The following is a 25,132-nucleotide window of genomic DNA, read 5'->3' as shown; positions in this document are numbered from 1 at the left end:
ATTTCCCTAATATATAAACAGATCTTTGGAGAAATAATTTAATTTTTCATTAAGAGCGTGAAGATATCACTTACAACAGAGCCACACAGTATTCTAAAAATTATATAAAGTAATAATTATATATATATATACACATATATACATACATACCTTTTTTTTGCTGATATAGCAAGATAATTGGAAAGGGGTGCATGGGTGGAGAGCAGGAGGGTAAGGGAACCCAGGACGACTGCTCTGCCATGTGGCTCACAGTCTCAGGTTTTATGGTGATGAGATTAGTTCCTGGGTTTTCTCTGGCCCATCATTCTGACTCAGGGTCCTTCCTGGTGGCACATGCATTGCTTAGCCAAGATGGATGCCAGGGAGAAGGATTCTTGGAGGGGGTAGGGCACGTGGCATCTCCTTTTGACCTTTCTCAAATTCTTCTGGTTGGTGGTAGTTTAGTTCCATGCTCCTTACCAGGACCTCCTGTCATAAAATAACTCACGCTAATTGCTACTATGGTGCCTGGCCAGGGTAGGCAGTTTCAGTCAATGTGTTTCCCCTAACAACTCCCAACTCAGAGACTTCATACTCAAGATACTTCTTGGGAATTGGGGTAGAGGCCTCTTTGTTCTGTAACTTGTTTCAGCGGACAGTGCTGCTGCTGCTAAGTCGCTGGGGTTGTGTCTGACTCTGTGCAACCCCATAGACTGCAGCCCACCAGGCTCCTCTGTCCCTGGGATTCCCCAGGCAAGAATACTGGAGTGGGTTGCCATTTCCTTCTCCAAGGCAGGCATGCATGCTGAGTCGCTTCAGTCATGTCCAACTGTGCAAGCCTATGGACAGCAGCCCACCAGGCTCCTCTGTCCACAGGATTCTCTAGGCAAGAATATTGGAGTGGGTTGCCATTTCCTCTCTAGTGAGCTGAGTGGGTATACTTTTAATAAAAATTTTAATCATTTTTTTGCTTACTTTCAGAGTACCTATCATTAAATCTTTCTAAATTCTCCACCAGAAATGCAGAATTCTAAAAAACAGTTTTTAGAGATGTTTTTTGGAAGTTTCCATTCATCACTCCAATCTGGACTCCAATTTTATAGGCCTATAGTGTGGTGGTCACACAAGCTACCTCCACCATCAGCCTGGGAACTTCCTTTGCATCTCTCTTATGGGATTCCACTTTCCTCCTTCATTTTGATGGAGTATGTTTATCTCTCTGTAGCTTCTCAAGAAAGGGTACACTGGAAGTAAATTTGATATCATCACCTCTGAAAATTTCCTTACATTTATTTACCCTCAAACAGGATTGACGGTTTGGCTGGCTATAGAATTCTAGGCTGAAAAGATAATTTTCCATCAGAACTGTGTTACAGCTTCAAATGTCACTGTTGTGATATTCGAAGACATTTTGACGCTTAAACCATTGCACATTACCTGATTTTTCTTGGGGACCTTTTATTTTTTTTTCTAATTTTGTTTTATTTTTAAACTTTACATAATTGTATTAGTTTTGCCAAATATCAAAATGAATCCGCCACAGGTATACATGTGTTCCCCATCCTGAACCCTCCTCCCTCCTCCCTCCCCATACCATCCCTCTGGGTCGTCCCAGTGCACTAGCCCCAAGCATCCAGTATCGTGCATTGAACTTGGACTGGCAACTCGTTTCTTACATGATATTTTACATGTTTCTATGCCATTCTCCCAAATCTTCCCACCCTCTCCCTCTCCCAGAGTCCATAAGACTGTTCTATACATCAGTGTCTCTTTTGCTGTCTCGTACACCGGGTTATTGTTACCATCTTTCTAAATTCCATATATATGCGTTAGTATACTGTATTGGTGTTTTTCCTTCTGGCTTACTTCACTCTGTATAATAGGCTCCAGTTTCATCCACCTCATTAGAACTGATTCAAATGTATTCTTTTTAATGGCTGAGTAATACTCCATTGTGTATATGTACCACAGCTTTCTTATCCATTCATCTGCTAATGGACATCTAGGTTGCTTCCATGTCCTGGCTATTATAAACAGTGCTGCGATGAACATTGGGGTACACGTGTCTCTTTCCCTTCTGGTTTCCTCAGTGTGTATGCCCAGCAGTGGGATTGCTGGATCATAAGGCAGTTCTATTTCCAGTTTTTTAAGGAATCTCCACACTGTTCTCCATAGTGGCTGTACTAGTTTGCATTCCCACCAACAGTGTAAGAGGGTTCCCTTTTCTCCACACCCTCTCCAGCATTTATTATTTGTAGACTTTTGGGTCACAGCCATTCTGACTGGTGTGAAATGGTACCTCATAGTGGTTTTGATTTGCATTTCTCTGATAATGAGTGATGTTGAGCATCTTTTCATGTGTTTGTTAGCCATCTGTATGTCTTCTTTGGAGAAATGTCTATTTAGTTCTTTGACCCATTTTTTGATTGGGTCGTTTATTTTTCTGGAGTTGAGCTGTAGGAGTTGCTTGTATATTTTTGAGATTAGTTGTTTGTTGGTTGTTTCATTTGCTATTATTTTCTCCCATTCTGAAGGCTGTCTTTTCACCTTGCTAATAGTTTCCTTTGATGTGCAGAAGCTTTTAAGGTTAATTAGGTCCCATTTGTTTATTTTTGCTTTTATTTCCATCTTGGGGACCTTTTAAAATCTCCTCTTTACCCTGATTTTCTAAAATACCTCAATGATATACCTTAGTGTGGGGGTCTTGAAGATTCCCTGTGTTGGGCACTTGGGGGCTCCTTTTGATTTAGAACCTCTTAGTTTTGGGGAATTTGGAGGGTATTATTTCTTCGCTCCCTTTCATTTTTCTCTTTTGAGACTTTCTAGATTGATATTTTCTTCTCTTCTAATTTCCACCTTTTTTTTTTTTTTTTTCTGTTCTGCTTTTGTTGAAGAGTTCCTTGAATTTATTTTCTAACTGTCCTACTGACTTTTCAAAATTTCTGAAGTTGTATTTTTTCAACTTGTTCCTTGGATAATCTCTGGTACTGCCTCTTTGTTCTTGTCTTAGGTATGCTGTATCTTCTTTCATCCCTCTGAGACTTATAAAGATATCTGAAGGCGTTTTCAGCTATTATTTGTGTTAAGAGGATTTTCTCAAATGCCTGGTGATCCCTAGTTGTCATTTCATGTGTGTGTGTGTGTGTGCTTAGTCACTCAGTTGTGTCTAACTCTGACCTCATGGATTGTAGCCCGCCAGGCTCCTCTGTCCACAATTTTCCAGACAAGAATACCGGAGTGGGATTCTCCAGGGGATATTCCCAACGCAGGTCTCCTGCATTGCAGGGAGATTCTTTACCATCAGAGCCACTAGGGATGCCCCCATTTCATATATAACCAATATAAATTATTAATGGAAGTTTTTACTTTTAGATACAAAGTTTTGCAGTGTGTATTTTCTACTTACAGCACATCTCATTTCTGACTAGCTGCAGTTTAAATGCTTGACAGACTCATGTTGTGAGTGGCTACTGAACTGGACAGTGGAGCTACAGAGGGAGTGGAGATAAATGTCTCTGATCTACCACATTTAACAAGAGTTCAAGGGTATTTTTTCAAGTTAACACAAACATCCCCAGATATATTTATATGGCTATGTTGTCCTCAAGAAAAATGACACTAACATGCTTTCTGGCAGCTGTGTGAGGGTGACCATTTCCTCATTTCCATGTCAACAATGGGCAACATTCTTTCTGAAGCTTCTCTAGTGATTCACTTCCTCTCAGACTGTGGAGGAGGATACGGTCACCAGAGCCTCAGTGGGGCTGATCCCTCAACTGAAGCAGATCTTAACCACTGCATTTTTGGGGAAAGCAGTGTGTTGTGTCTTTACCTGATGTCAGAAACGCAAGGGTACCGATTGTTTCATTGGACATGATGTTATGGAAACGTGCTAACTGTCCAAACATCTGTAGGCCTGCCTCCTTCTCTCGGCGGGCTTCTGGAGTCAGATTGTCCCATTCACCTCGGTCCTTCTCAATTTGCTGAATCTTTATCTTGCTCAAATACTACAGAAAGCAGAGGTGGAATGGATCAGAGGACAAAGCGTATTGAAAGGAAGATGATATTTAAGAGGTCCTATTTAAAATCTAGTCCACTAAGCTGGGAAAACCAAGGACTACAGAAGAGACAGGAGACTATTAAGTTTAAAAAGAAATTGTGGAGAGATTTCCCTGGTGGTCCATTGTTTAAGGTTCTGTGCTTCCATGGGTTCCTGGTTTGGAAACTAAGATCCTACATGCCGCATGGCACAGCCTTTAAAAATTTTTTTAAAAAAGAAACTGTGGAAACATTGTTTCAGTCTGGGGAGAGTAATGGGTTATTCCCCTGGAAATATTATAGTCTATGAAACAGAAAGGAGGATAAACAGTATATGAAACATTGATAAAAGCAAACAGGCTACAGGGAAAAAAGGTTGACCCCGTCCTGAAAGAAGGAAAACAAAACCACCCCCCAAAACTGCTTATGAAAAAACAAAGCTCTATCAAATATGCAAGATGTCTGGAAGGAGAACCATAAATATTTAAAACCCTCTACTTCTCATCACTCTTGCTGTTGCAGCAAGCATGTTATGCTTATAGTCCCATGGAGATGCCATCTGTGTCATCTGTTCTGTTATATAGCTTTTGCCGAGAAAGGTCTATTTATTATAGGACTTGTTTTCTAAGGCAACAGATCTAAAAATCTTCAAGTATGGGATTATGATCAAAGCAGAAGCATTTTTTCACAATTTAAATACAAGTTACTGGGAGACCGCTAATCAACACGAGGCCAGTGTGGGCTATCCAACAGGCTACCCTCATGACTTACCTGCTCTGTCTCCCTCTGGGTCACTGCCCTGTCTTACACCTGTTGCAGATAAAGGGAATTTTTATAGGAGCAAGTAGCAGCTCCACAAGAGATGGTTAAGCTGAAGGAGCTGAGTGGCCTCTGGTGTATGTAGTAAAACTCATGTTTCAGATAGAGCTAAAGATTTGGGAAGCAGTGTACAAACGAAAAATACTGATGATTTGGAGTCTCTATGTGAAAAAAATTACCCAAACCAGAGACTTTTTTCAGATAGTGGCATAAAAGTCAGAGTCTTTTAGGAAAGAGGGGTAAGGATCATTGCTTTAGTTGGTCACTGTTACCAATGTCTTGCAATGGAAGAAAGCTGAAAGTCACTAACTGAATGAAGATTCTCTGATTTCTTTCTGTAGTGCTGGACTGATTAGTTGGGCCAGTCTGGCCTTTTTTCACACTTTCTTTTCCACTCTGCCAAAATCTCATCCTAGCTCGTAAGGCTTCGATGACCCTTGATCTTGGTCTCTAATGGAAGAATATCTATCAAATTAAAACGGCAAGGTTGGCAGTAATTACTACTTTCAAAATTTTGGTGTCCAAGACAGGTGCTTGGGGCATGAGGATTGCTCTGTTATGACTAAGAGGTAAAAAGTATGTATGATGGTATAAGAGCAGTTAAATCTGTTTGTTTTACCTGTATGGCTTCATCCAGAAGGAAGATGGCATCATTCATTAGCAGGTTAAGAAAGCGGAGGAAGAGCGGGGGATTCATGGCTTCTAAATTCTTAGAGGCATAGTCAGCCAAATCCTGTAAGACCCAGCCCAAGAGAAAACCAGTTTAGTCTTGAATCACAGCCCACTGGGGCTTATCTGCAGCGAAGATAACTCAGTTTTGGTTTCAACAAAAACACTCTCACCTTAATGCTCTCTCGATAGGTATCTGTTCCCCACATGTACTTGAGGATGGGATACATGGGGCGGCGGTAATTAAACTTCTGCTCAAACTGATGGGGGTCTCCTGGAGTAAGGTAGAGCAAAACATCAGCAAAGCCAGTGCCATTAGAGAAAGAATACGAGCTTATGTCTATGTGCGGACAGATGGATATCAATCCTGTCTAACTCTTTGCGACCCCACATACTGTAGCCCACCAGGCTCTTCTGTCCATAGGATTTCCCAGGCAAGAAAGATGGAGTGGGTTGACATTTCCTCTCTCCAACGGATCTTCCTGACCCAGGGACTGAACCTGTGTCTCCTGCACTGGCAGGTGGATTCTTTATCTCTGAGCCACTGGGGGAGCACTATGTCTATGTGTAGCCATTTTTAGAAAATTCTGAATGTGTTAAGGATCCTGGTAAAGCCAGTCCTGGGAGTTTATAAAGATCTAGAGTTGTAGCCAAGTGTTTACTTATTTCCTTATCGACAGAACAAGAGGGAGACAGATATAAAGGATACAGACCTCAGAAAAGGATGAGGACTGAGCTGCAAAATAAAAGCCAAGGGAAACAAATGCTTTCACATCCAAACATAGAGTGCTTATCTGACTCGGAATGAGGCCTCTGAGCTAGCCATTGTGGCAGTGACAGCCACGTGCAGCATGGGCCACTAAGTAATCCCCACATTCTTCATGGATAACATCCCAGCTCTGGGGCCAACTGGGTCCTGATTACTCTGAAAAATCAGGCCAGGAGCTGAAAATCTGAGGCTTGTACAGCTTTTGACATGCCAAAGGTACCACTAGAGCTCTACAGGCTGGGTCATAATAATAAAGGAGGAGTGTGGGATTTGGAGTCAGAAGACTTCGGTTTTCCTTCTGGGTCCACTTAATGCAAGTCTCTTAAATCTTTTTCAACTTCTATTTTCTCAGAAAATAAAAGTTATTATACTTCACCCTCGGGATTTCCCTGGTGGCCCACTGCTAAGACTCTGCATTCCCAAGGCAGGGAGCCCAGGTTCATTCCTTGGTCAGGGAACTAGATCCCACATGCCTCAGTTAAGAGTTTGCGTGCTGCAACTAAAGATTCCACACGCCACAACAAAGACTGAAGATCCTGCAAGCCACAACTAAGACCCTGAGGAGCCAAATAAATAATTATTTTATAATTCATCCTCTAGTATTACAACCAAAGAGTTGTAGTGGCCATAAAATAATTGCAATGTTCACTGTGAAACTTCTTATATATATAAATATATGTATATATATAAAATTAAAATTTACATATACTATCTCAATCATCACTTCAACCCCATTTTATAAATGAGGAAACGAAGTCTCAGAGGTGAGCAAGTAACGAAGTCCAAATTCTAATACAGAAAAGCAGTCAGTAAAATGCTAAATCTCTCTTTAATGTTAACTGTATTTATCACCAGATGGTAGGACACTCCCTTTAAAGGGGTCTTAAATAACTGCTTTGCTATCTTGTTTACTGCTTGAGATGGGGTAATGCTTAACTCAAACACAGCATCTCAAGGTTAGAGCTCAAAAGGCCATGAGAGAAATTAGGCAATGTTTCCTGCTGTTATTCTTAATCTAACAAACTAGGTGAGTTAAGACTGTCTGGACAAGGTAAAAGAATACGTCAATCAGTACACTGTCTTACTCTTCACCATTCTGTCATTTTGAGGCAAGAAAAATATACAGACTCAGGTTTTAACTGGACAGCCATCAGTCGTGTCCGACTCTTTGCGACCCCATGGACTGTAGACTACCACGATTCTCCATCCATGGGATTTTCTAGGCAAGAGTACTGGAGTGGGTTGCCATTTCCTTCTCCAGGGGGAATCTTCCCAACCCAGGGATCGAACCTGGTCTCCCACATTGTAGGCGGACACTTTACTGTCTGAGCCACCAGGGAAGTCCATCAAAAAATACAGTAAAGTTATTAAGAGTATATGTCTTTCTTTTTTAAAGTGAGATAGATCTGATTCTACCACTTAGTTGTATGACATAAACAAATAATCTTTTTTAAGTATCCATGTCTTCACAGGGAAACAGGGATAATACAGTAAAACTTTCCTGTATTTTTGACAAGGAAATTTTGACAAGGTGGTGACAAGGAAACACTGTGAAAAAAGCACTTAGCATCAGGTAGCACATGGTAGATATTCAGTAAATGATGGCTTATGGTATTTTCCATTTAAAAACTGATTAAGCAATGCATTAGCTTCTTGGTTCTAGATTGCTTTACCTGTAAACTCAATGTCCACAAAGACCTTGATGAGAGCTTCTGCAAGGTGGGATGCATAGGGAAAGTTGCAGAACACACGTTTCCGGTGGAAGACACTGGATACTAAAGGATTTGGGGTCTGATCCATGTGGGGCATCACTGCTTCCAACACCTCAGCCAGTTTGGCCCTTAGGTGGGGATTCTTCATCCTATGAATAGGACAGAAAGCAAACTGAGCAAGCAGAAAACTTTACTCCCAAATTTATAACTTGTTTTTCTCCACATGAGGAATCAAAACATCATATCATCATATAATATCTGTAGAGAGAGTTACAGGAGAAAACAGTACTGAGCAGTTTTGAGTCTGTCACTTTCTTGGGGATATGCAGAGTATACCATTCAGTTCTTAAGATCACAGCTTACCAATCATGAGGGTGAGTATGTAAGTTTTTATTTAATGCTTTGCCTTTCTGTTTATTTCTCTTTAATAATGTATTACTTACTGTTTACTATTCTCTGACAGCTTCACCTGGGATAAACTTGCCTTTCCAGGCTTTCTGGGGGTAAGGACCAGGATATAATTAATTATTCTACATTATTTACAATGCATACCAGGTGTGCCTAACACTTGTTGGTTTAGAATTTCTCACTAGGCCCGTTCAGTTCAGTGGAGGAGTGGGTTCTATCTACATCTCCCCGACACGGCTCAGGGGACTGTGGCTCTGTGCAGAAAATTCTCACTTACGTACACATTGTTTCCTTTGGTCTACCATCACCAGGAAATCAGAGAAGCAACTCTACAGGAGGTCAGTGAGCATCTTCCTTTGGGAAAGAGGACTGCTGCTGCTGCTGCTGCTAAGTCGCTTCAGTCGTGTCCGACTCTGTGCGACCCCATAGACGGCAGCCCACCAGGCTCCCCCGTCCCTGGGATTCTCCAGGCAAGAACACTGGAGTGGGTTGCCATTTCCTTCTCCAATGCATGAAAGTGAAAAGTGAAAGTGAAGTCACTCAGTCATGTCCGACTCTTGTTGACTCCATGGACTGCAGCCTACCAGGCTCCTCCGTCCATGGGATTTTCCAGGCAAGAGTACTGGAGTGGTGTGCCATCGCCTTCTCCGGGAAAGAGGACTAGAAGCTGTGAATCTAAGTCTTGAGATCAGAGAGCATTTACCCAAGTTTACTGCTCATCCAATTCAGGACTGTAGAGCAAACTTTGTTATCAGATATTAGAAGATCATCAGCGCCTGGCAAGTTCTCTGGCATGAAGGTTAAGTATTTTAACCAGGGACTAGCAGGGGAATTCCCATCTGGTACCTTATATGCAGGTTCAAATTCTCTGTGGGCAAAGTCCTTTGTTTATTATGCCTCTCAAGTATGGGATTTTGGGCTACTCATAAGGATAGTCAGGTGATTCATTAATGTTAACACAACTTCTGAAGGCAACCCCTTATGAGTCAGGCTTGTTTATTTCTTGGCTTAGAAGTCTTCTGAATGTTTCACAGCTCTGCACTGTGACAGAGCCACGCTTTCAGCACTTCACCTTTCTATGCTTCCAGTGAAAATGGTGATAAAATGAAGGACATGTTCCAAGGAATCTGCCGATGTCTCCAAGATGTCATCGGCAAAGCGACGGAGAAAAATGAGGAAATCACCCAAGTTATCTGCAAAAAATTCTGAGAAAGAAAATTTTCACTGGAATTAGCCAAACATCTGACTCTCTGTATTAAGCAATATTTATATTCTTCTCTTTTACTCTACTTAGTGAAGGTTTACAAGAACCCCAAATGTTTTACAGGTACTAGGAAGGATGATAAGTTAAAAAAAATGCAGAATCTCCTTTGAATGTAAGGCAATTTTTAGTTTTATCCAAGTAAATTGAAGAACAGTAGAGATATAAAACGTTAACATACCAGTGCAGTTTAAGAAAGTACACTGATGGATATGTATTTCCACACTCAAGGTTAACTGTGAGTTAAAATAACCCTTCAGATGAAGAATCTTGAATAGAGATGAAAACATTAGATGACTATGGTCATCAGTCTCTGGGGTGCTCCACTGATCCTAGCCTTCTTGTATTTATGCCCTTGTATATCTCCTCCTCCACTACTCCAGATGATGGCATGTCATTTCCATAATTAGGTTATAAAAGCCTACAGCTTCCATTTTTTCCCCTGATCTGAGAGACGACAGCTGCCATACCATGAATAGTTACTAAAGAGAGTCCTGTGTGGCCTGGAAAAGAAGCCAGCAAGCAACTGCGATCTGCCAGCAACCACATGACGGCTTGTAAGCAGATCCTCCAGCCCTGGTCAAGTCTTCAGATTCCTATGGCCCTGGTGGATAGCCTGGCTGCAACTTGGACCATGTAGCTAAGCTGATCCTGGATTGCTGACCTGAGGGAACTGTGTGTAATAATGTTTGTTGTTTGAAGTTGCTATGTTTGGGGTAATCTGTTACTCAGCAATAAATGACTAGTACAGGGATTAAAAGCATGTAACCTGTACCAAGGGGAAAAGAAGTGCAAGCGGATAAATGAGGAGTTTGGGATTAACACATACATACTACTATATGTATGTAGGACATACTGTATAGGTCCTGTGCTATACAGTAGGTCAACAAGGACCTACTATAGCACAGGAAATTTCTCAAATTTTCCAATTATATGGAAAAAAAATCTGAAGAAGAATGTATGTATGTATATATATAACTGAATCACTTTGCTGTACACCTGGAACCAACACAATATTGTAAATCAACTATATTCCAAGATAAAATAAAAATTAAAGAAAAAAAATGTAACCTAAATTTGATGGACAATATCTGCTGACCTCTCAACCAATATAACAGACATACACACTCTCCGTTCTGGATTAACCAAGAGGAGATGACTTTTTTCCCCTAAAGACTAGCACAGGGGGGAGGGTTAGACAGATAAATTTATAAGTTGAATGACAAACTATATTAATGATAGAAACTAACAGCTCAGAAAACCCTGACTGCACTTCACCCTCTGAAGACTATTTTCTGATCTGCAGAGCAGTGGCAACATAACTGAGGAACCAGCTGTCAGTTCTCCCAGGCTCTGACCACAGACATTATCTACGAGTTTGAGTTGTTTCTCCAAAAACAGCTGAATGATAGCTAAGGTAGGATATTTTGTGTATTATACTTTCAAAGTGACCCAGTTAAACTCAGATGGCTATAAATAGGAAGTTCCCAAGGGACAGCCAGCTCACCTGGCACGTAAGCCAAAGAACTGTAGCCATCTGGCAAAGGAAAAGTCAGCTCCATCAGCTGTGAGCCCTCGTTGCCTATGGCCAGCTGAACCAGGAGAACAGCCATGGACACCTGCAAGTTTAGGCAGTTTTGTAGCATCTGTGGCTCAGTCATGGCCGTCTTGGTAGAAAGATAGACGGTCATCAGTCGTTCAAACTGCTCCCGGAGGTTGTCAGCAGCAGGGCTGGAACTTTGCTGAGCGTCCCGCCAGGCTACCTGCAGCCGATGCAGATTCTGGTTGATTTTTACCATCTGATCATGCAACCTGCCCTCAAGAAAGCAGAAGAGACTGGGTCAGAAGGCTCACACACAGATGGCTGAGTACAGACTGTTTCTGAAAAACAAATCCTCACGTATTTATTCTTCCCTTTTAGGATGTAGGGCTGCAGTTGTGATGACACAGATATCACAAAAGTTACTGACAGGATCGGGCTGGGAACAGAGCACTGGAAAAATGTTATTCAACATGTAGTTAGTTGCCTTTGGCTGAAATGCACTATCCAAAGAATAGTGGCTTGGCTGAGCAGGGGTAGACTGGGCTTTTATTATGTACGATATATAATGATTAGGCAAGGTACAAGATAGTTTGACACCACCCAAGGGCAATGATTGTAGTTGGATGTGGGTATATGGACAGTCTTTTCATGGTTAGTAGAGAACTAAAGCTGGTGAGAATGGAGTCCAGATTAGCAGTGGTGGTGATGGTAGTAGTGGTTTAGTCACTAAGTTGTGTCCGACTTCTGCAACGCCATGGAATGAGGTCTGCAAGGCTTCTCTGTCCTTGGGATTTCCCAGGCAAGAATACTGGAGTGGGTTACCATTTCCTTCTCCAGGGGATCTTCCTGACCCAGGGATCAAACCCAGGTCTCCTGCACTGCAGGCAGATTCTTTACAGATTGAGCCACCAGGCACGTCCCAGATTAGCAATGACCACATGTAAACCAGAAGCCACCTGGAATGCAACCTAACAGCAGCTTCCAGTTCTCGGATGGTCAATAAAAATTAAATGATTCTTCAAAAATGGTCATCCAAATGTTCTCTAATGAAAGGAAGACCCAGAGTTCAATGTCATGGAGAGTTGTGTCTGCGTGTACAGTCCAAACTCATTCTCTCTGGCCCCGTGGACGATGTCTAGTGTTAGCTAGCCAATAATGAGAAACTAGATGACTTTCACTTTCCGTTTTAATAGGTTAATAAATACATGGTAAGTTGTTATCTACTGTCTCATTTAAAATATCAATGACAGAGACAGAAAGTAATCTCTAGTAAAGATATAATTTCATTTTTTGAAAAATCTGATGAGCTTTGAAAAATGCTATGTCATTTTAAGTTTCCCAAAAAGGCATTAAAAATTGCTGTCCTCAATATGCCTTCCTATAGGCTATAACTATGAGTGAGTAGCTATTTTCCCCCTTATTTATAAAATGTTCATCAAATTCAGCTAAATCAGAGCAGGGAAAAAAAAAATCATAGAACGACATGCGGTTAGCCAGAACCAGACCATTTTCGGAAGTTACACACCTTAGCTTTCAAATTTTCACACATCCAGAATCCTCTTTGATACACAGATTTTTATAATCGTTCTGAAATCTCTTAAAACACTTCTTTTTGTCAATTTTGTCTCTCTATACCACAGAATAAAGCTTTCTCTTTTTTCATCAGGCATAGTAAGTAATGAAAATTGAAGAGCAGAATGTGAAATATTAAAGGAAAATTCCACTTGTGGGGATGACAAAAGGAAGATAGTGATTTAAAAATGTGCAGATCAAAAGAAATATATAGTGTATCTTTACACTATATTTATATAATATACTGTATCTTTAATAAAAAAGCTTAACAGGTCAAAAATGTAAAATAAATTCAAGGTACATGGATAAAGCCAGTTGATCTAGACACAGATTAATGCGTATAATGCCTTTTCCTTTTAGATCCTAATGTAAGCCTTCAGAATAAAGTGAGATTATTATAATACTCACTTTTAACCTTCTGATATCAACACAACCAAACAGTTCTTTCCTAATGACATCAGAGGAGCTACCTGTGAAATCCCAAGTACAAGGTGTACTCTGTCAGGACAAGGTTCTCTGTTACAAGGTTGTAGTTCTGGGGAAACTTTGGCTCCTGTACAGCTGGAATCAAACAGGTCTCTTTGTCCAAACCTCAAAGAAATGAAAAGGAAGAGTAAATGTCTTGCCATAGACATCTATCTTGGCTCCAGTGTCCCCTTATTCTAGTTCAACTTCCATCCTGCTTCCAGTGAACTGAGTAATATCTTCTTAAAAACAGATCTTGTAACATTCCTACTCTTGGTCTAAAAATGTCTTTTAGCTTCTGTCTATAGCAATGCAGTTAAATCTTTTTAGCTTGGTCATGAAATCACCAAATATTAAAAGGAATGATAGACAGCACTGTAGATTTTTCCAGGAGATAGGTAATCATTTGTTACTATTTTGTGCTTTTTTGTATATAAGATTATTTGCTTTTGAGCATGTGTTATTTTTATAATTAGAAGAGCTAAAAAACTGGGAGGAAGTACATAATAATTAAGAGTGATTCATTCTCAGTGGTAGAACTAAGAGTGGTTTATTTCCTTCTTTTCACTTCTCTGTATTATTTGAGTTTTCTCCAATTTGGCTTCAACATTCTTTCTCCCCAGGCTTATTTCCTGCCAGTTTCCATACCCCTTCCCCCAGCTACCCCATGTTCTAGCCATGTGGAGCTTCCCACTGTTCTTAGTTGTTTCACAGCTCTGTACCTTCACAGTTATTTCCTCTATAAAAGGGATTCCTTTGCTTGATAAACCCAACACATTTTTCAAGACTCAACTATGAAGACCTCCACCTTCTGCAGAATTCATCATTTACTCCCTTCTCTGGATTCCTAGCCCTAGACCGTATTATGATGATCTGTTAACATATCTGCCTCCTTTTGGAGCCTTTGAGTTCAAAAAGGACAGGGACTGTCCTTTATTCATTTTCCTAAGAATGAATGAATGAGTGAATATCCAAGTCTGCCAAATTCAGAGAGAAGGTCTCAGTAAAGCATAACATCTAAAACTATCAGTTTTTAAAAGTCTGCCTTTTAAAAATTTATAATGGCTTTTCTTTTTGCCTTATCTTCTTTGAGAATGAGGGACCTTTGTGGAAAAGGATATGGAAGTGAAGGCCTTATGTTACACACACACAGTTTTGAGAAGACCAGCTCCCCCCTACCTCTCATGTGTACATTTTTAATTTTTCGTTCTTCATCATTCAACTCCTTCAGGGCACAGTAAGTAGGATTAAAGGTGAGGAGCCGAGAGGATCTGGGTTTGCAAAATGGCTGGCATAGCTTCAGGAGAGCAGCACCCAGATTCAGAAAGAAGGCATCCGAGGCATACATTTGGAAGAAGATTTCTGGCATCTGATTGGCCCAAATCTTGGTGCGGCCTGCGTTTGCATGCAAACAGTTTCCGAGCCAGGACAAGATACAGTGTTTGGTTTCTGGAGAGAGCTGGAGTAGGTTCTTCAGCATCTGGTAGATCTTTTCATGGTACCGAGCCATGAACTGTTTAACCAGAAAACACAACCACAGAACATTCCAGTTGCACAATCCTAATATTTGTTACTCTCAAACCTTAGCCACTGGCAATTTCCAAAAATACATGAATCCTGATCTTTCCCTTACTCTCCCTGTGCCTTACCCTGCCCCCCACCATTCTGATTTAAAAAAAGTAATAATAATTCTGGGCATGTGTAAGTCTTCCTGATGAGCTGCCAAACTACAGCTAGCATTTACATAGCTTTAGAGTAGGGGCAGAGTAGGGGCTGGTAAACTTTCTCTTCTGAAGGCCAGATGATAACTATTTTTGGCTTTGCATGCCATATGGTCTCTGTAGCACCTATTCAACTCTACCACTGCGGCATAAAGTCAAGCCATAAACAATACACAGAAATATGTCTAGGTTCAATACAACTACTTATAAAAAAAGGCGGCAGGCTGGATTTGACCACTGCTATAATTTGCCAACCTCTGCTTTAGAAAGGTGTGATGATGGCAGATTTAAACTGCCCCCAGTTCAACCACTGATTGCCGTATGTTGGCCAGACTTATACCATATAATTTATGCTAGGAAGCCCAAACAGAGATGACACAGGGGAAAGGAGGAAAAGGAAAACGATTTGGCTTTTAAGCTGGAGTTCATTCAGAAGATTTTAGGACCTGAAGTTTTAAGAAATACCTTGGTGAGGAAAATGAGAATTGAGAGCAGGTGACTGTGCTACAACACAGGGCAAAGAATAGTAGCAGCTCATTCTGAACCAAACAAGGGTCTGTCCTCTGCTCTTAGCGCACGCTAAAAAGAGGGCCATTTCTTTACACGATTACGTAGAGAGTCACCCAGATCAATCTGCTTTCCCAAAAGGCTCAAGTAGCCTTGTCTGCATTTGCTTCCTGAGGAAACAATACTTAAGAGATTGGGGACTGGAATGCACCAGGAAATAGCTCCACCTGATGAATGTTGGCCTCTTGTACTTTGATCTCCTGGGGACTGGAACGAGATGGGTTCAGGAAGTAGCCATGATTTTCTATGACTCCCGGTGTCTTTAATAAGCAGGAGATATTCAAGATTACTCCTAGCAAGGTCTTCTGGTACATCTGTCCATTACTTGGATCCTTGGGCTGAATGTAGTCTACAAAAACCTGTAGGAAAAGACAAGTCCTAGTCAATTGTCTGTATGATGAGGTAAGTGATGGGGTGAGAGAGCTTCAAAGAGTTAGGACTATACAGCAACCAGGACTTCCCTGGTGGTCCAGTGGTTAAGGATCTGCCAATGCAGGGGACGTGGGTTCGATCCCTGATTGGGGAACTAAGATCCCACAAGCCACATAGCATAGCCAAAACAAAACAAAACAAAAAAAGACTATGTAACAACCAATGTACCTTTCTTATACAATAGGTAATATTACAGTGCCCTCAGGACAGGGAAGCATAAGCTTCCAACTCAACTGAACACATGTGAACTTTCAGACCTACCTTGGCCATATCCTTCTGCTTAGTGAAATAGAGAAGAATGTCCAGATACGCGTACAGTAGAATCTGGCAGAGTTCTAGATCTTTGATTCGGCTCGATAAAATGTCAAACACTGGAATCATGACTTCTGGAAATGTTCGAACTTCCTCATCTAGTATCAAAGCTTCGATGACCTCATCCAGAAACTCAGCTACACTTTCAAAATCTGATGGAAGACAAACAAGAGAGAGGAGGCCAAAGGAATTTCTATATGCCTTTACACACAACTCTTTACTTTGCTGAACTTTGATAATTCTACTGGTATTGAAACCCATTTTATTCATTTATGCTGGAACCATAGTGCCTCTGAGGCTTTTTAATGCAATCAGAGGAATGTTACAGAAATCAAATGCAGACGCTCACAGATCTTGCTTATGTACTCACGGCCTCCTAGGATGGCTTCCACCATCAAATCTACCAGCTGCTCGTGGATGTTTTGGTCAACATAGATCTCTGGGGTGAGGAGGACTGTTCGGGTATTGGACACAGTGAGGTTCCTGCACTGTACTGCAAAGGGTAGCAGGTTCTCTGGAACTTTGGTAATCTGGAAACAGCAACAAAGAGAGGGAAGATGCTAGCTCTGTGACCTGGCACAAAGGCAGATACAGCAAACAGAAGGGGAAAGACACTGTGTCTCAAAACAATAGGGCTTTGGTATGGATGCTTGAAAAGCCATGAGAGTTCATTCCTTGGGTTAAGGAATCACCTCTTAGAAATTCTATTGCTGGAAGTGATCAAGCTTAGTCTACTCTGTTATACACACCTCAGTAGAAATGAATTTATCAGATTTTTTTTTTTATAAAGGTGTGATTTTTTAAAGACATTTGTAGAAAGAATAATAAGAGGCATTTGTTAACTGGGGAATGGGAAGACCCCAAGCCACAGAAAAGGAGAGATTAAAACTTCAGAAAACAAACTAACAGGACCTCTGATATCCAGTTTCAGATACACTGTGATGTATACAAATTAATATAAAAGACACTGATCCAATCCTCTGGGTTACATCATACCCAAGAGTACTTAATGGCAATGATTCCTTTACCTCTTCCTTGGCTCTTTGAAAGCAGGAATAAAGGTAACAAAAAATGTGCTTCTCCCCTGCATCTCGATCAGCAGAGAGATTCAATGTTGTAGAAGAAGTCATGTTAATCAAGTGGTTGCCTGGATCTTGAAGTAATAAGCGAGTGAAGACAGCCTATTAGGAAAAATAAATAAATGAGAATACTAAATCACTGCAAAGTTAATGTAACTTTGCATTACATTTTTGTTTTACATAAATAATTTTTAAATTTTTATTTATTTTTACATTTTATTTTTTTACTGAAGTATAGTTGATTTACAATGTGTTAGTTTCAGGTGTACAGGAAAGTGATTTAGTTACACACACACATACATATCTATTCTTTTTCAGATTCTTTTCTATTATAGGTATTATAAGATATTGAATGTAGTTCCCTGTGCTATACAGTTGGTCTCTGTTGTTTATCTATTTTGTATACAGTAGTGTGTATCTGTTAATTGCAAACTCCTGATTTATCTGCCTCCATCCCTGTCCACTGCAAAGTTAGTTTTAGAACATCAAGACATAAAAGATAATTTTGACACAGGTAATTATGAGAATCACAGAATGTAAAAGGGAAAAAAGGGCAGGAGTATAGATGCAGACATAGAGAATGAACTTGTGGACACAGGGGAGGGAAGGGGAAAGTGGGGTGAATTGAGAGAGTAGCACTAACATAATACTGCCGTGTGTGAAATAAAACGCTAGTGGAAGCTGCTGTGTAACACAGGGAGTTCAGCTCAGTTTCAGAGAGGTGGGATGCGGAGGGTTGGTGAGAAGGCTCAAGAGGAAGGGGATATATGTATATAATACTTACAGATGATTCATACTGTCGTATAGCAGAAACCCACACAACATTGTAAGGCAATTATCCCTCAATTAAAAGAAATTATGTATACAAATTTAATTGTTTATATCATTATCCTAAAGCAAGCTTAAGTGTCTAGCATAGCCCCAAGCACAGAGTAAGCATTAAAAGAATATTTGTTGAATAGTGTGGAGAATGAGAGATTAAACTTATATGTGAAATCTACTACTCTTCATGATTGCTGATTTCATTCAGACTTTATATAGACAGTTTAAACGTATGAAGTTAAACTACAAGTTGTCAAGTGTCTTCCCTACTAAACTTTCATCCATTTAATATTAATTAAGCACTTGTAAGGTAGAATGTAGTTTTGATTTTGAAAAAGATATAAAGAAAGAGAGGGGCCTTGGCCTCAATAAGTTAAGTGTCTATGGGAGAGAGAAGAGAGGTACATAGAAAAGCCACAACTTGGGATGGAAAGAGACAATTCTTATAAGAGATGCAAGAGATTACTGTAAGTGCCCAGAGAGAAAATAACAACTTATACCTGGTGAAACTTTGTAAACGGGATGACTTGTTAACTGTGTCTTGCAGGATGGGTAGATTTGGACATGGGACCATGGGTAGATGAGCACATCCAAAAGAGGGACAACACAGACAGTGTAAGAGACAGAGCTAAGAAAGCCATGGTTGGAGAATGGAGAGCAGAATTCAGCTGCATGGCTCATTTTTACTGAAGGCACATGTAAGGAATGGAAGAATGGTACCTGCTCTACGTTGTTCATATCAAGCCAGTCTTGATCTTCCAGGTCTACTGCCATTTCTTCCAAATACACACACCGGCTGGGGATGCCATTCCCACTTTTCAGGCTTGGGTCACCTGAGAAATGGTTTTAGTCTGATAGGTTAAGAATAATGCTTCTGCCTTACACAGACAACTGATCTTGACAGCATTTCTCTCGAATCCGAAGTGTGACTCAGGTAATATCAGAGTGATCTTGACACACAGAACAGTATCTACAGATTTAACCCCCCCACCCCGACCCCAAAGAGCACGTGCTTTGTTATAAACCTAACATCATGACATTTAAAGAGTAAATCCCAGACATCAGGAGTAGTTTGGGGGTTTAACTACAGACAGCGCACAGAGGGGAAACATTATCTAAATCTTCTTGGGGCTTGCATCAAAATGTTTAGATCACCTCTGAGAAGAAAACAGACTTGGCTACCATGCCCATCACCCTTTTTAAAGTAGAAAAGGCAGCAGAAGCTACACGGTCCAGTCAGAATCAAAACAGAAATGAAAGTTGTATGTGTGTCAAAATACTGCTTTAACAAAAGCTTCCTGGAAAATATAAATAAACCCTGTGTTCCTGGGAGTTTGGTGGGTTTGTTTAACCATCAGATACAGTAAGTTTCTAAGACTGAATCCTTAGCCCAAGCAGGAAAGGCAGAGTAGTGAATCCACTGGCTGCAAATCTGTAACTCACTGTTGTCCAGAGTGATGAGGAAGATCCTTTGGATCATGTGATTGATGTTGAGTTGCTCACATATTTCCTGCTGTGAACGGAATGAGCGGCTGATCTCAGCCACAGAGTAATCAAATTCATCCAGGCTCTCTGACACACTATTATCCGAGTCATCTGGGCTGGCTGGGAGTTCATCTGCCAGAAAATGTAAGTCATTAACAGTTACAATCCTCTCTTTAAGAGAAAACCAAGTATACATGATAAATGTCACCAAGTGGGGGAGGTTAATTTTGGATGTTAACTTATTAGTGAACATCTCAAGTCAGTCAACATCTTGTTTTTTTTTTTAATTAAGGTATCATTGACATATATTCATTCCAGGTGTACAACATTACAATATTTGTATACATTGTTAAATGATCACCACGATAAATCAGGTTAACATCTGTCACGGTACGTGCGTGTTTGCTAAGTCACTTCAGTTGTGTCCAACTCTTTGTGACCCCATGGACTGTGTAGCCCGTCAGGTTCCTCTGTCCATGAGATTCTGCAGACAAGAGTACTGGAGTGGGTTGCCATGCCCTCCCTCAGGAGATCTTCCCAACCCAGGGACTGAACCCACGTCCTCTTGTGTCTCCTGCGTTGGCAGGTAGATTTTTTACACTAGCGCCACCTGGGAAGCCCCTATGTCACCATAAATAGCTACAATTTTTTTTCTTATGGTAAGAACTTTTAAGATCTACTTTCTTAGCAACGTTCAAACACTCATGTAATACAGTATTGTTAACTACAGTCACCATGCTGTTCACTGCATCCTTATGACTGTTTTATTACCGGAAGTTTGTACCTTTTGGAAGTCTTCACCCATTTTGTCACCCCCAACCCCTGCCTCTGGCAAGCCCAAATCTAGTCTGCCTGGTTTTTTTTTTCTTTTTAAATATTCCAATATAAGTGAGATCATATGGTATTTGTCTTTCTCTGACTTATTTGCCTCACACAATGCCCTTAAGGCCCATCTACTGTCCACCTGAATAATGCTGCAATGAACATGGGGGTGCATATATCTTCTCCAATTAGTGTTTCTGTTTTCTTTGGATAAATACCCAGAGGTAGAATTGCTAGATCATATGGTAGCTTTATATTTAATCTTTTTAGGAACCTCCATGCCGATATTTTCCACAGTGGCTGAACCAACTTAAAATCCCACCAACAGTGCACAAGGGTACCCTTTTCTCCACATCCTTGCCAACACATTATTTCTTGTCTTTTTGATAATAACCATTCTAACAAGCATGTGTGGTTTTGATTTACATTGCCCCAATTAATGATGTTGAGCACTTTTTCATGCAGATGTTGACCATCTATATGTCATCTTTGGAAAAACGTTCATTCAGATCCTCTGCCCATTTTTAAATTGGATTGTTTGGCGGTTTTTGCCATTGAGTTGTATCAGGAAACATCTTAAGTACAGAATTCTGAAATCCCTGGTTATAAAATCTACCATATTTCAAAAACTAAGTTTTATTTTTTCTACTCATAATTAATTGTATTCCATAATGCCAAAAGTAGCAACACTATCTTCCCTAAAGAATCCTAGTGAGCAAAGAATTATCTAATAGATCAATAAGCCTTTACTTATATTAAATATATGGTTTTTCCCTGATTTTAAGAGAACACGTTTTTCTTATTTTTAAATTTTTATTTATCTATTTTTGGCTGTGATGCTTGGCTTGTGGGATCTTAGTTCCCTCACCAGGGATCAAACGTAGGTCCTTGGCAGTGAAAGCAGAGATATAACCACTGGACTGCCAGGAAATTCCCTTGCCTTTTAAACTTAATCAGCACCAACACCTCTCTGTTAGGTCATTTATAAGCCAACCTCATTCTTTTCAATAGCTGCCCTGTATTACACTGAATGCATACAATGTGATCTATGTAGCGACTTCTCAACTGATGGACATTTGTATTGTTTCCAATTTCCCATGATTTCAAACAACACTATACCACATATAACTTATTATTTTTGTGCACCTGTATAAGTACTTCTGTAGGATAAATTCACAGAAGTAGAACTGCTGGATTAAAAAGCCTGAATATTTAAAAGTTAACATATGTATTACCAAATTACTTTAAGAAAGACTACTCTGGGATTTCCCTGGTGCTCTAGTGGCTGAGATGCTCCCAATGCAGGGGGCCAGGGTTTAATCCCTGGTTAGTGAACTAGATCCCACATTTGTTGTTTTTGTTTAGTCCCTAAGTCACGTCTGACTCTTTGTGACCCCCAAGGATGGTAGCCTGTCAGGCTCCTCTGTCCATGGGATTTCCCAGGTAAGAATACTGGAGTAGGTTGCCATTTCCTTCTCCAGGAGATCCCACATGCCACAGCTAAAGATCCTGTGCAGCTGGACCTCATGCAGCAAAAAAGAAAACCAAAACCACTACAATTTACATGGCTACGAGTATATGGGGCTTCACCAGTACTCAGTGGTAAAAAATCCACCTGCAAAGCATGAGACTAGGGTTTGATCCCTGGGTCAGGAAGATCCCCTGGAGATCTTCTCCTAGAGAACGAAATGGCAACCCACTCTAGTAATCTTGCCTGGAAAATCCCTGGACAGAGGAGCTTAGTGGGCTACAGTCCATGGTCACAAAGAGTCAGACACAACCTGGCAACTAACAGCAGCACCAGTGTATGAGAGAGTGCCTGTTTAAAGCTTCACAAACTGCACAGACTAAAACTATCTAATTGTTGTCTTAATGGGCATTTCTCTAATGATTAGCTAGATTGGATTTTTTAAAGTAATTTGAGTATATATAAATTGTCCCCATTTTCAATTAGTTATTTTTTTCTTATTGATAGAATCCTTTTACTTTTTTATAAAGCAACTTAAAAGAGAGCTTCTCAGAATGGTGCTGATGCTAAAGGGGTGTATAAGTAGTGTTGCTCACTAAAAGGCACATGCAAGCCTGTATCTGCATTTTCCTTTGCTGATAAAATGGTTACTCTGAAAGTCTGGGCAAAATTCTCAGGTGCAAGAGTTGCTTCAGTGTGGTGAACTGAGCAAAAGTGAAGCTCAATACAGGAGGTCAAAGGTTTTGCTAGAGTACTAACTGCTGGAGGAAAACAGGTTAGACCTGGTGACCTGGCAAAGTCAGTGTAAACAAACTAAGACAATGAGGTGCCAAAATAGTAACAGAAGGGCATGCCCCTGACTTGTTCCCACTGCAATGCTCCCAATCCTAGCCAGCCTTACGTGTTTATGGCCAGAAGGATGAGTGTTCAGTTGCTCTGTTCCTATACCATTAAGGTCTCCTCTGAATTCCAAGAGTGACAAGCGCTGATTACCAAAACTTTCCCCAACCACATACTTAAAATTTCTCATTTCCTTATTTTCCCAATTCCACACTTTTCAATCTCCTAATCCAAGGGTTCCCATTCTGAGCCTATATTTTAGAAATCTGGGAAAGTTTTCAGAGACTGAGACTCAGAGCTGCCTCTTTCCATCACGTTAAAAGGTCAGCATTACATGTATTTCTTCTGTTTCATCTGTCTCTGTCTACTACTCATCTGTCTTGCTCTCACTTCCTTTTTATTCAATCCTAATCAGAGAGTAAGGCCATATGTACACAGTAGTATACATATCTGAACACTTCTGAAATAAACACAATAAAGGCAAAGTATAAACGTTTCTCCTTTCCTAAAAATAAAAACACATCTTTTTTGGAGGGAGGAGAAAGGGAGCAATTTCTGGCCTGAAAGTTTGTGTATACGCTCAGAAAACTAATATATTTGGGAAATAGCATCCTAATTCTTCTAGTTCATATATTACCTATAGGGCGGAAGCTAGACTTGATCTTTACTTTGGTCCCAGATGAGGAAAATCACTTTTCTGATTAGTGAGATATTGTCCTAATTTTTTTCACATGAAGGGTAAGGATCAGATTTTCCTACAAGTCTGTTCTAAAAGCAGTAAGCTATGAAAGTGTAATGAAAAAGCATTTTGCTTGAGATAAGACTCTGAAGCACTGGGCTTAAGAACAAACCTCATTTCTCTATAGGCTAGAAGGCTCTAAGTCTTCCTTTAACACACCTGCTGTCTACAGCTGCATGTGACTTGTTTCCCACACCTACAACTATAACCTGTTTCTTATGCTAAAAAAAATTAAGCATCTTTGTTAAGAATCTTTCGCTAGGTGATTTGTAAAACAAGAAAGCTTGACAGCTTTGGGAGCATGATGGGCATCTGTTATTCCAGAACCACCTGTTCTCTGGTCTTTTTAAGCCAGGGATAGGACAAGGAGAAGTCCCCCAAACCAAACAAACAACAAATATGAACAAAATGCCAACTTCTGCCCTAAATATAAATTCCAGTTGCAATTAAGGACCCAAAGGATATTTAATTTGGGAAGACCCCATTCTAGGTCATCTCATCCACTGCTACTGGCTCCTCCACTTACCAGACTGCTGCTTCAGCTGCTCTTTTTGGATTGCTGCAAACTGTTTGGCATCAGCCAAGGAGCCAAAAAGAGCAGCAAAGGGGTTACTTGAGATGTTGTTGTTATTCTCCTGGTCTGTCATTTCACTTTAAAGTATCCTCCATCCAGACCTAGGGGGAGGGGCTATAGAAAGGACAGGTATTAAGACGTGGAAGGGCAGATAACACAACAGTTGTGATAAAATCATTGTTGTTTCTTTTCCCATTCCTTGACTATGGTACATTTTAAAAGGCTTTGGGTAAGACTTGCCAACTTTTGTTCCAAGATTCAAGGCATTTTTGGCAAAATCGTTACAAACCGACCAACTGGACAAGCTGGCCTGATTTGGGGGTGGCTAAAACCAAGAAACTTAAAAGATGCTCAGGAATGCATTTATCTGTTGACATGTTCTATTTGCTATACCTTTAAAAAAAATAGGTTAAATAGAGAGGATTATTAAAGTCAAAGAGGAAACTGAGCTACTAGTTATAACAACAAAGTAGCACTTAAACATGACAAAAATTTCCCATAAATCTCTAGGCTGGTTGACTAGTTCTCATTCAGCATGAGCATAAAGTGGTGCTTGTGCTTGCTCAGGCTTCTGTGACTTAAGGGTTGGAGCCAGGAACTCCTCAGGTACACAGAAACTAAATGGAAGCCTATATGTCAGAAGTGGAATTGCAAACCAGGATAGGAATCAGATTAGGAGCATACCATGGGTTTTAAATCTATATTAAGCAATCCATCTCTACCTCCTGGCTTATGACTACTGATGTTTCTTCCTCCAAGAACTAAATGGTCTTTGCTTAATTCTACATTTAACCTTCCCTGTTTATATGGTTTTGACAATACTGAAGAAACACAATTCCTGCTGTGTAATATGAAATAGATATATACCTCAAAGGTATTTAGAGGAGCTGACTGAGCCTGCATTTGCACTCTTCTGATAAAATTTCCTCATCCAAGCGCCAAGGGGACTCAGGGGTATAATGGGATGAGCAGAGCCCCCTGAAAGGCTTTCTCCCCTTTTGAAATTTTAAGCCCACAGCATAGAAATACAACCCTG

General features: G+C 40.4%; 1 protein-coding gene across 2 annotated transcripts in view; it reads right to left on the bottom strand.

The window, feature by feature from the left end:
* The window catches only part of UBE4A (ubiquitination factor E4A), a 39,928-nt gene that overhangs the window by 5,667 nt on the left and 9,129 nt on the right, over window positions 1-25,132 (bottom strand). For both annotated transcript variants that reach the window (XM_005215841.5, NM_001098999.1), the window contains exons 2-16: window positions 24,049-24,210; window positions 19,612-19,785; window positions 18,889-19,001; window positions 17,296-17,448; window positions 16,638-16,797; window positions 16,217-16,419; window positions 15,691-15,882; window positions 14,415-14,748; window positions 13,241-13,361; window positions 11,163-11,467; window positions 9,467-9,599; window positions 7,948-8,135; window positions 5,679-5,779; window positions 5,456-5,569; window positions 3,812-3,986 (exon numbers count right to left, since the gene is read on the bottom strand). In XM_005215841.5, coding sequence (XP_005215898.1) covers window positions 3,812-3,986; window positions 5,456-5,569; window positions 5,679-5,779; window positions 7,948-8,135; window positions 9,467-9,599; window positions 11,163-11,467; window positions 13,241-13,361; window positions 14,415-14,748; window positions 15,691-15,882; window positions 16,217-16,419; window positions 16,638-16,797; window positions 17,296-17,448; window positions 18,889-19,001; window positions 19,612-19,785; window positions 24,049-24,169 — 2,587 coding nt within the window. In that variant the 5' untranslated portion in view covers window positions 24,170-24,210. The remainder of the gene's footprint in view (window positions 1-3,811; window positions 3,987-5,455; window positions 5,570-5,678; window positions 5,780-7,947; window positions 8,136-9,466; window positions 9,600-11,162; window positions 11,468-13,240; window positions 13,362-14,414; window positions 14,749-15,690; window positions 15,883-16,216; window positions 16,420-16,637; window positions 16,798-17,295; window positions 17,449-18,888; window positions 19,002-19,611; window positions 19,786-24,048; window positions 24,211-25,132) is intronic.

This window comes from Bos taurus, chromosome 15 (genome assembly GCF_002263795.3).
Source record: "Bos taurus isolate L1 Dominette 01449 registration number 42190680 breed Hereford chromosome 15, ARS-UCD2.0, whole genome shotgun sequence".
NCBI lineage: Eukaryota > Metazoa > Chordata > Mammalia > Artiodactyla > Bovidae > Bos > Bos taurus.
This window is presented reverse-complemented; position numbering and strand designations above follow the sequence as displayed.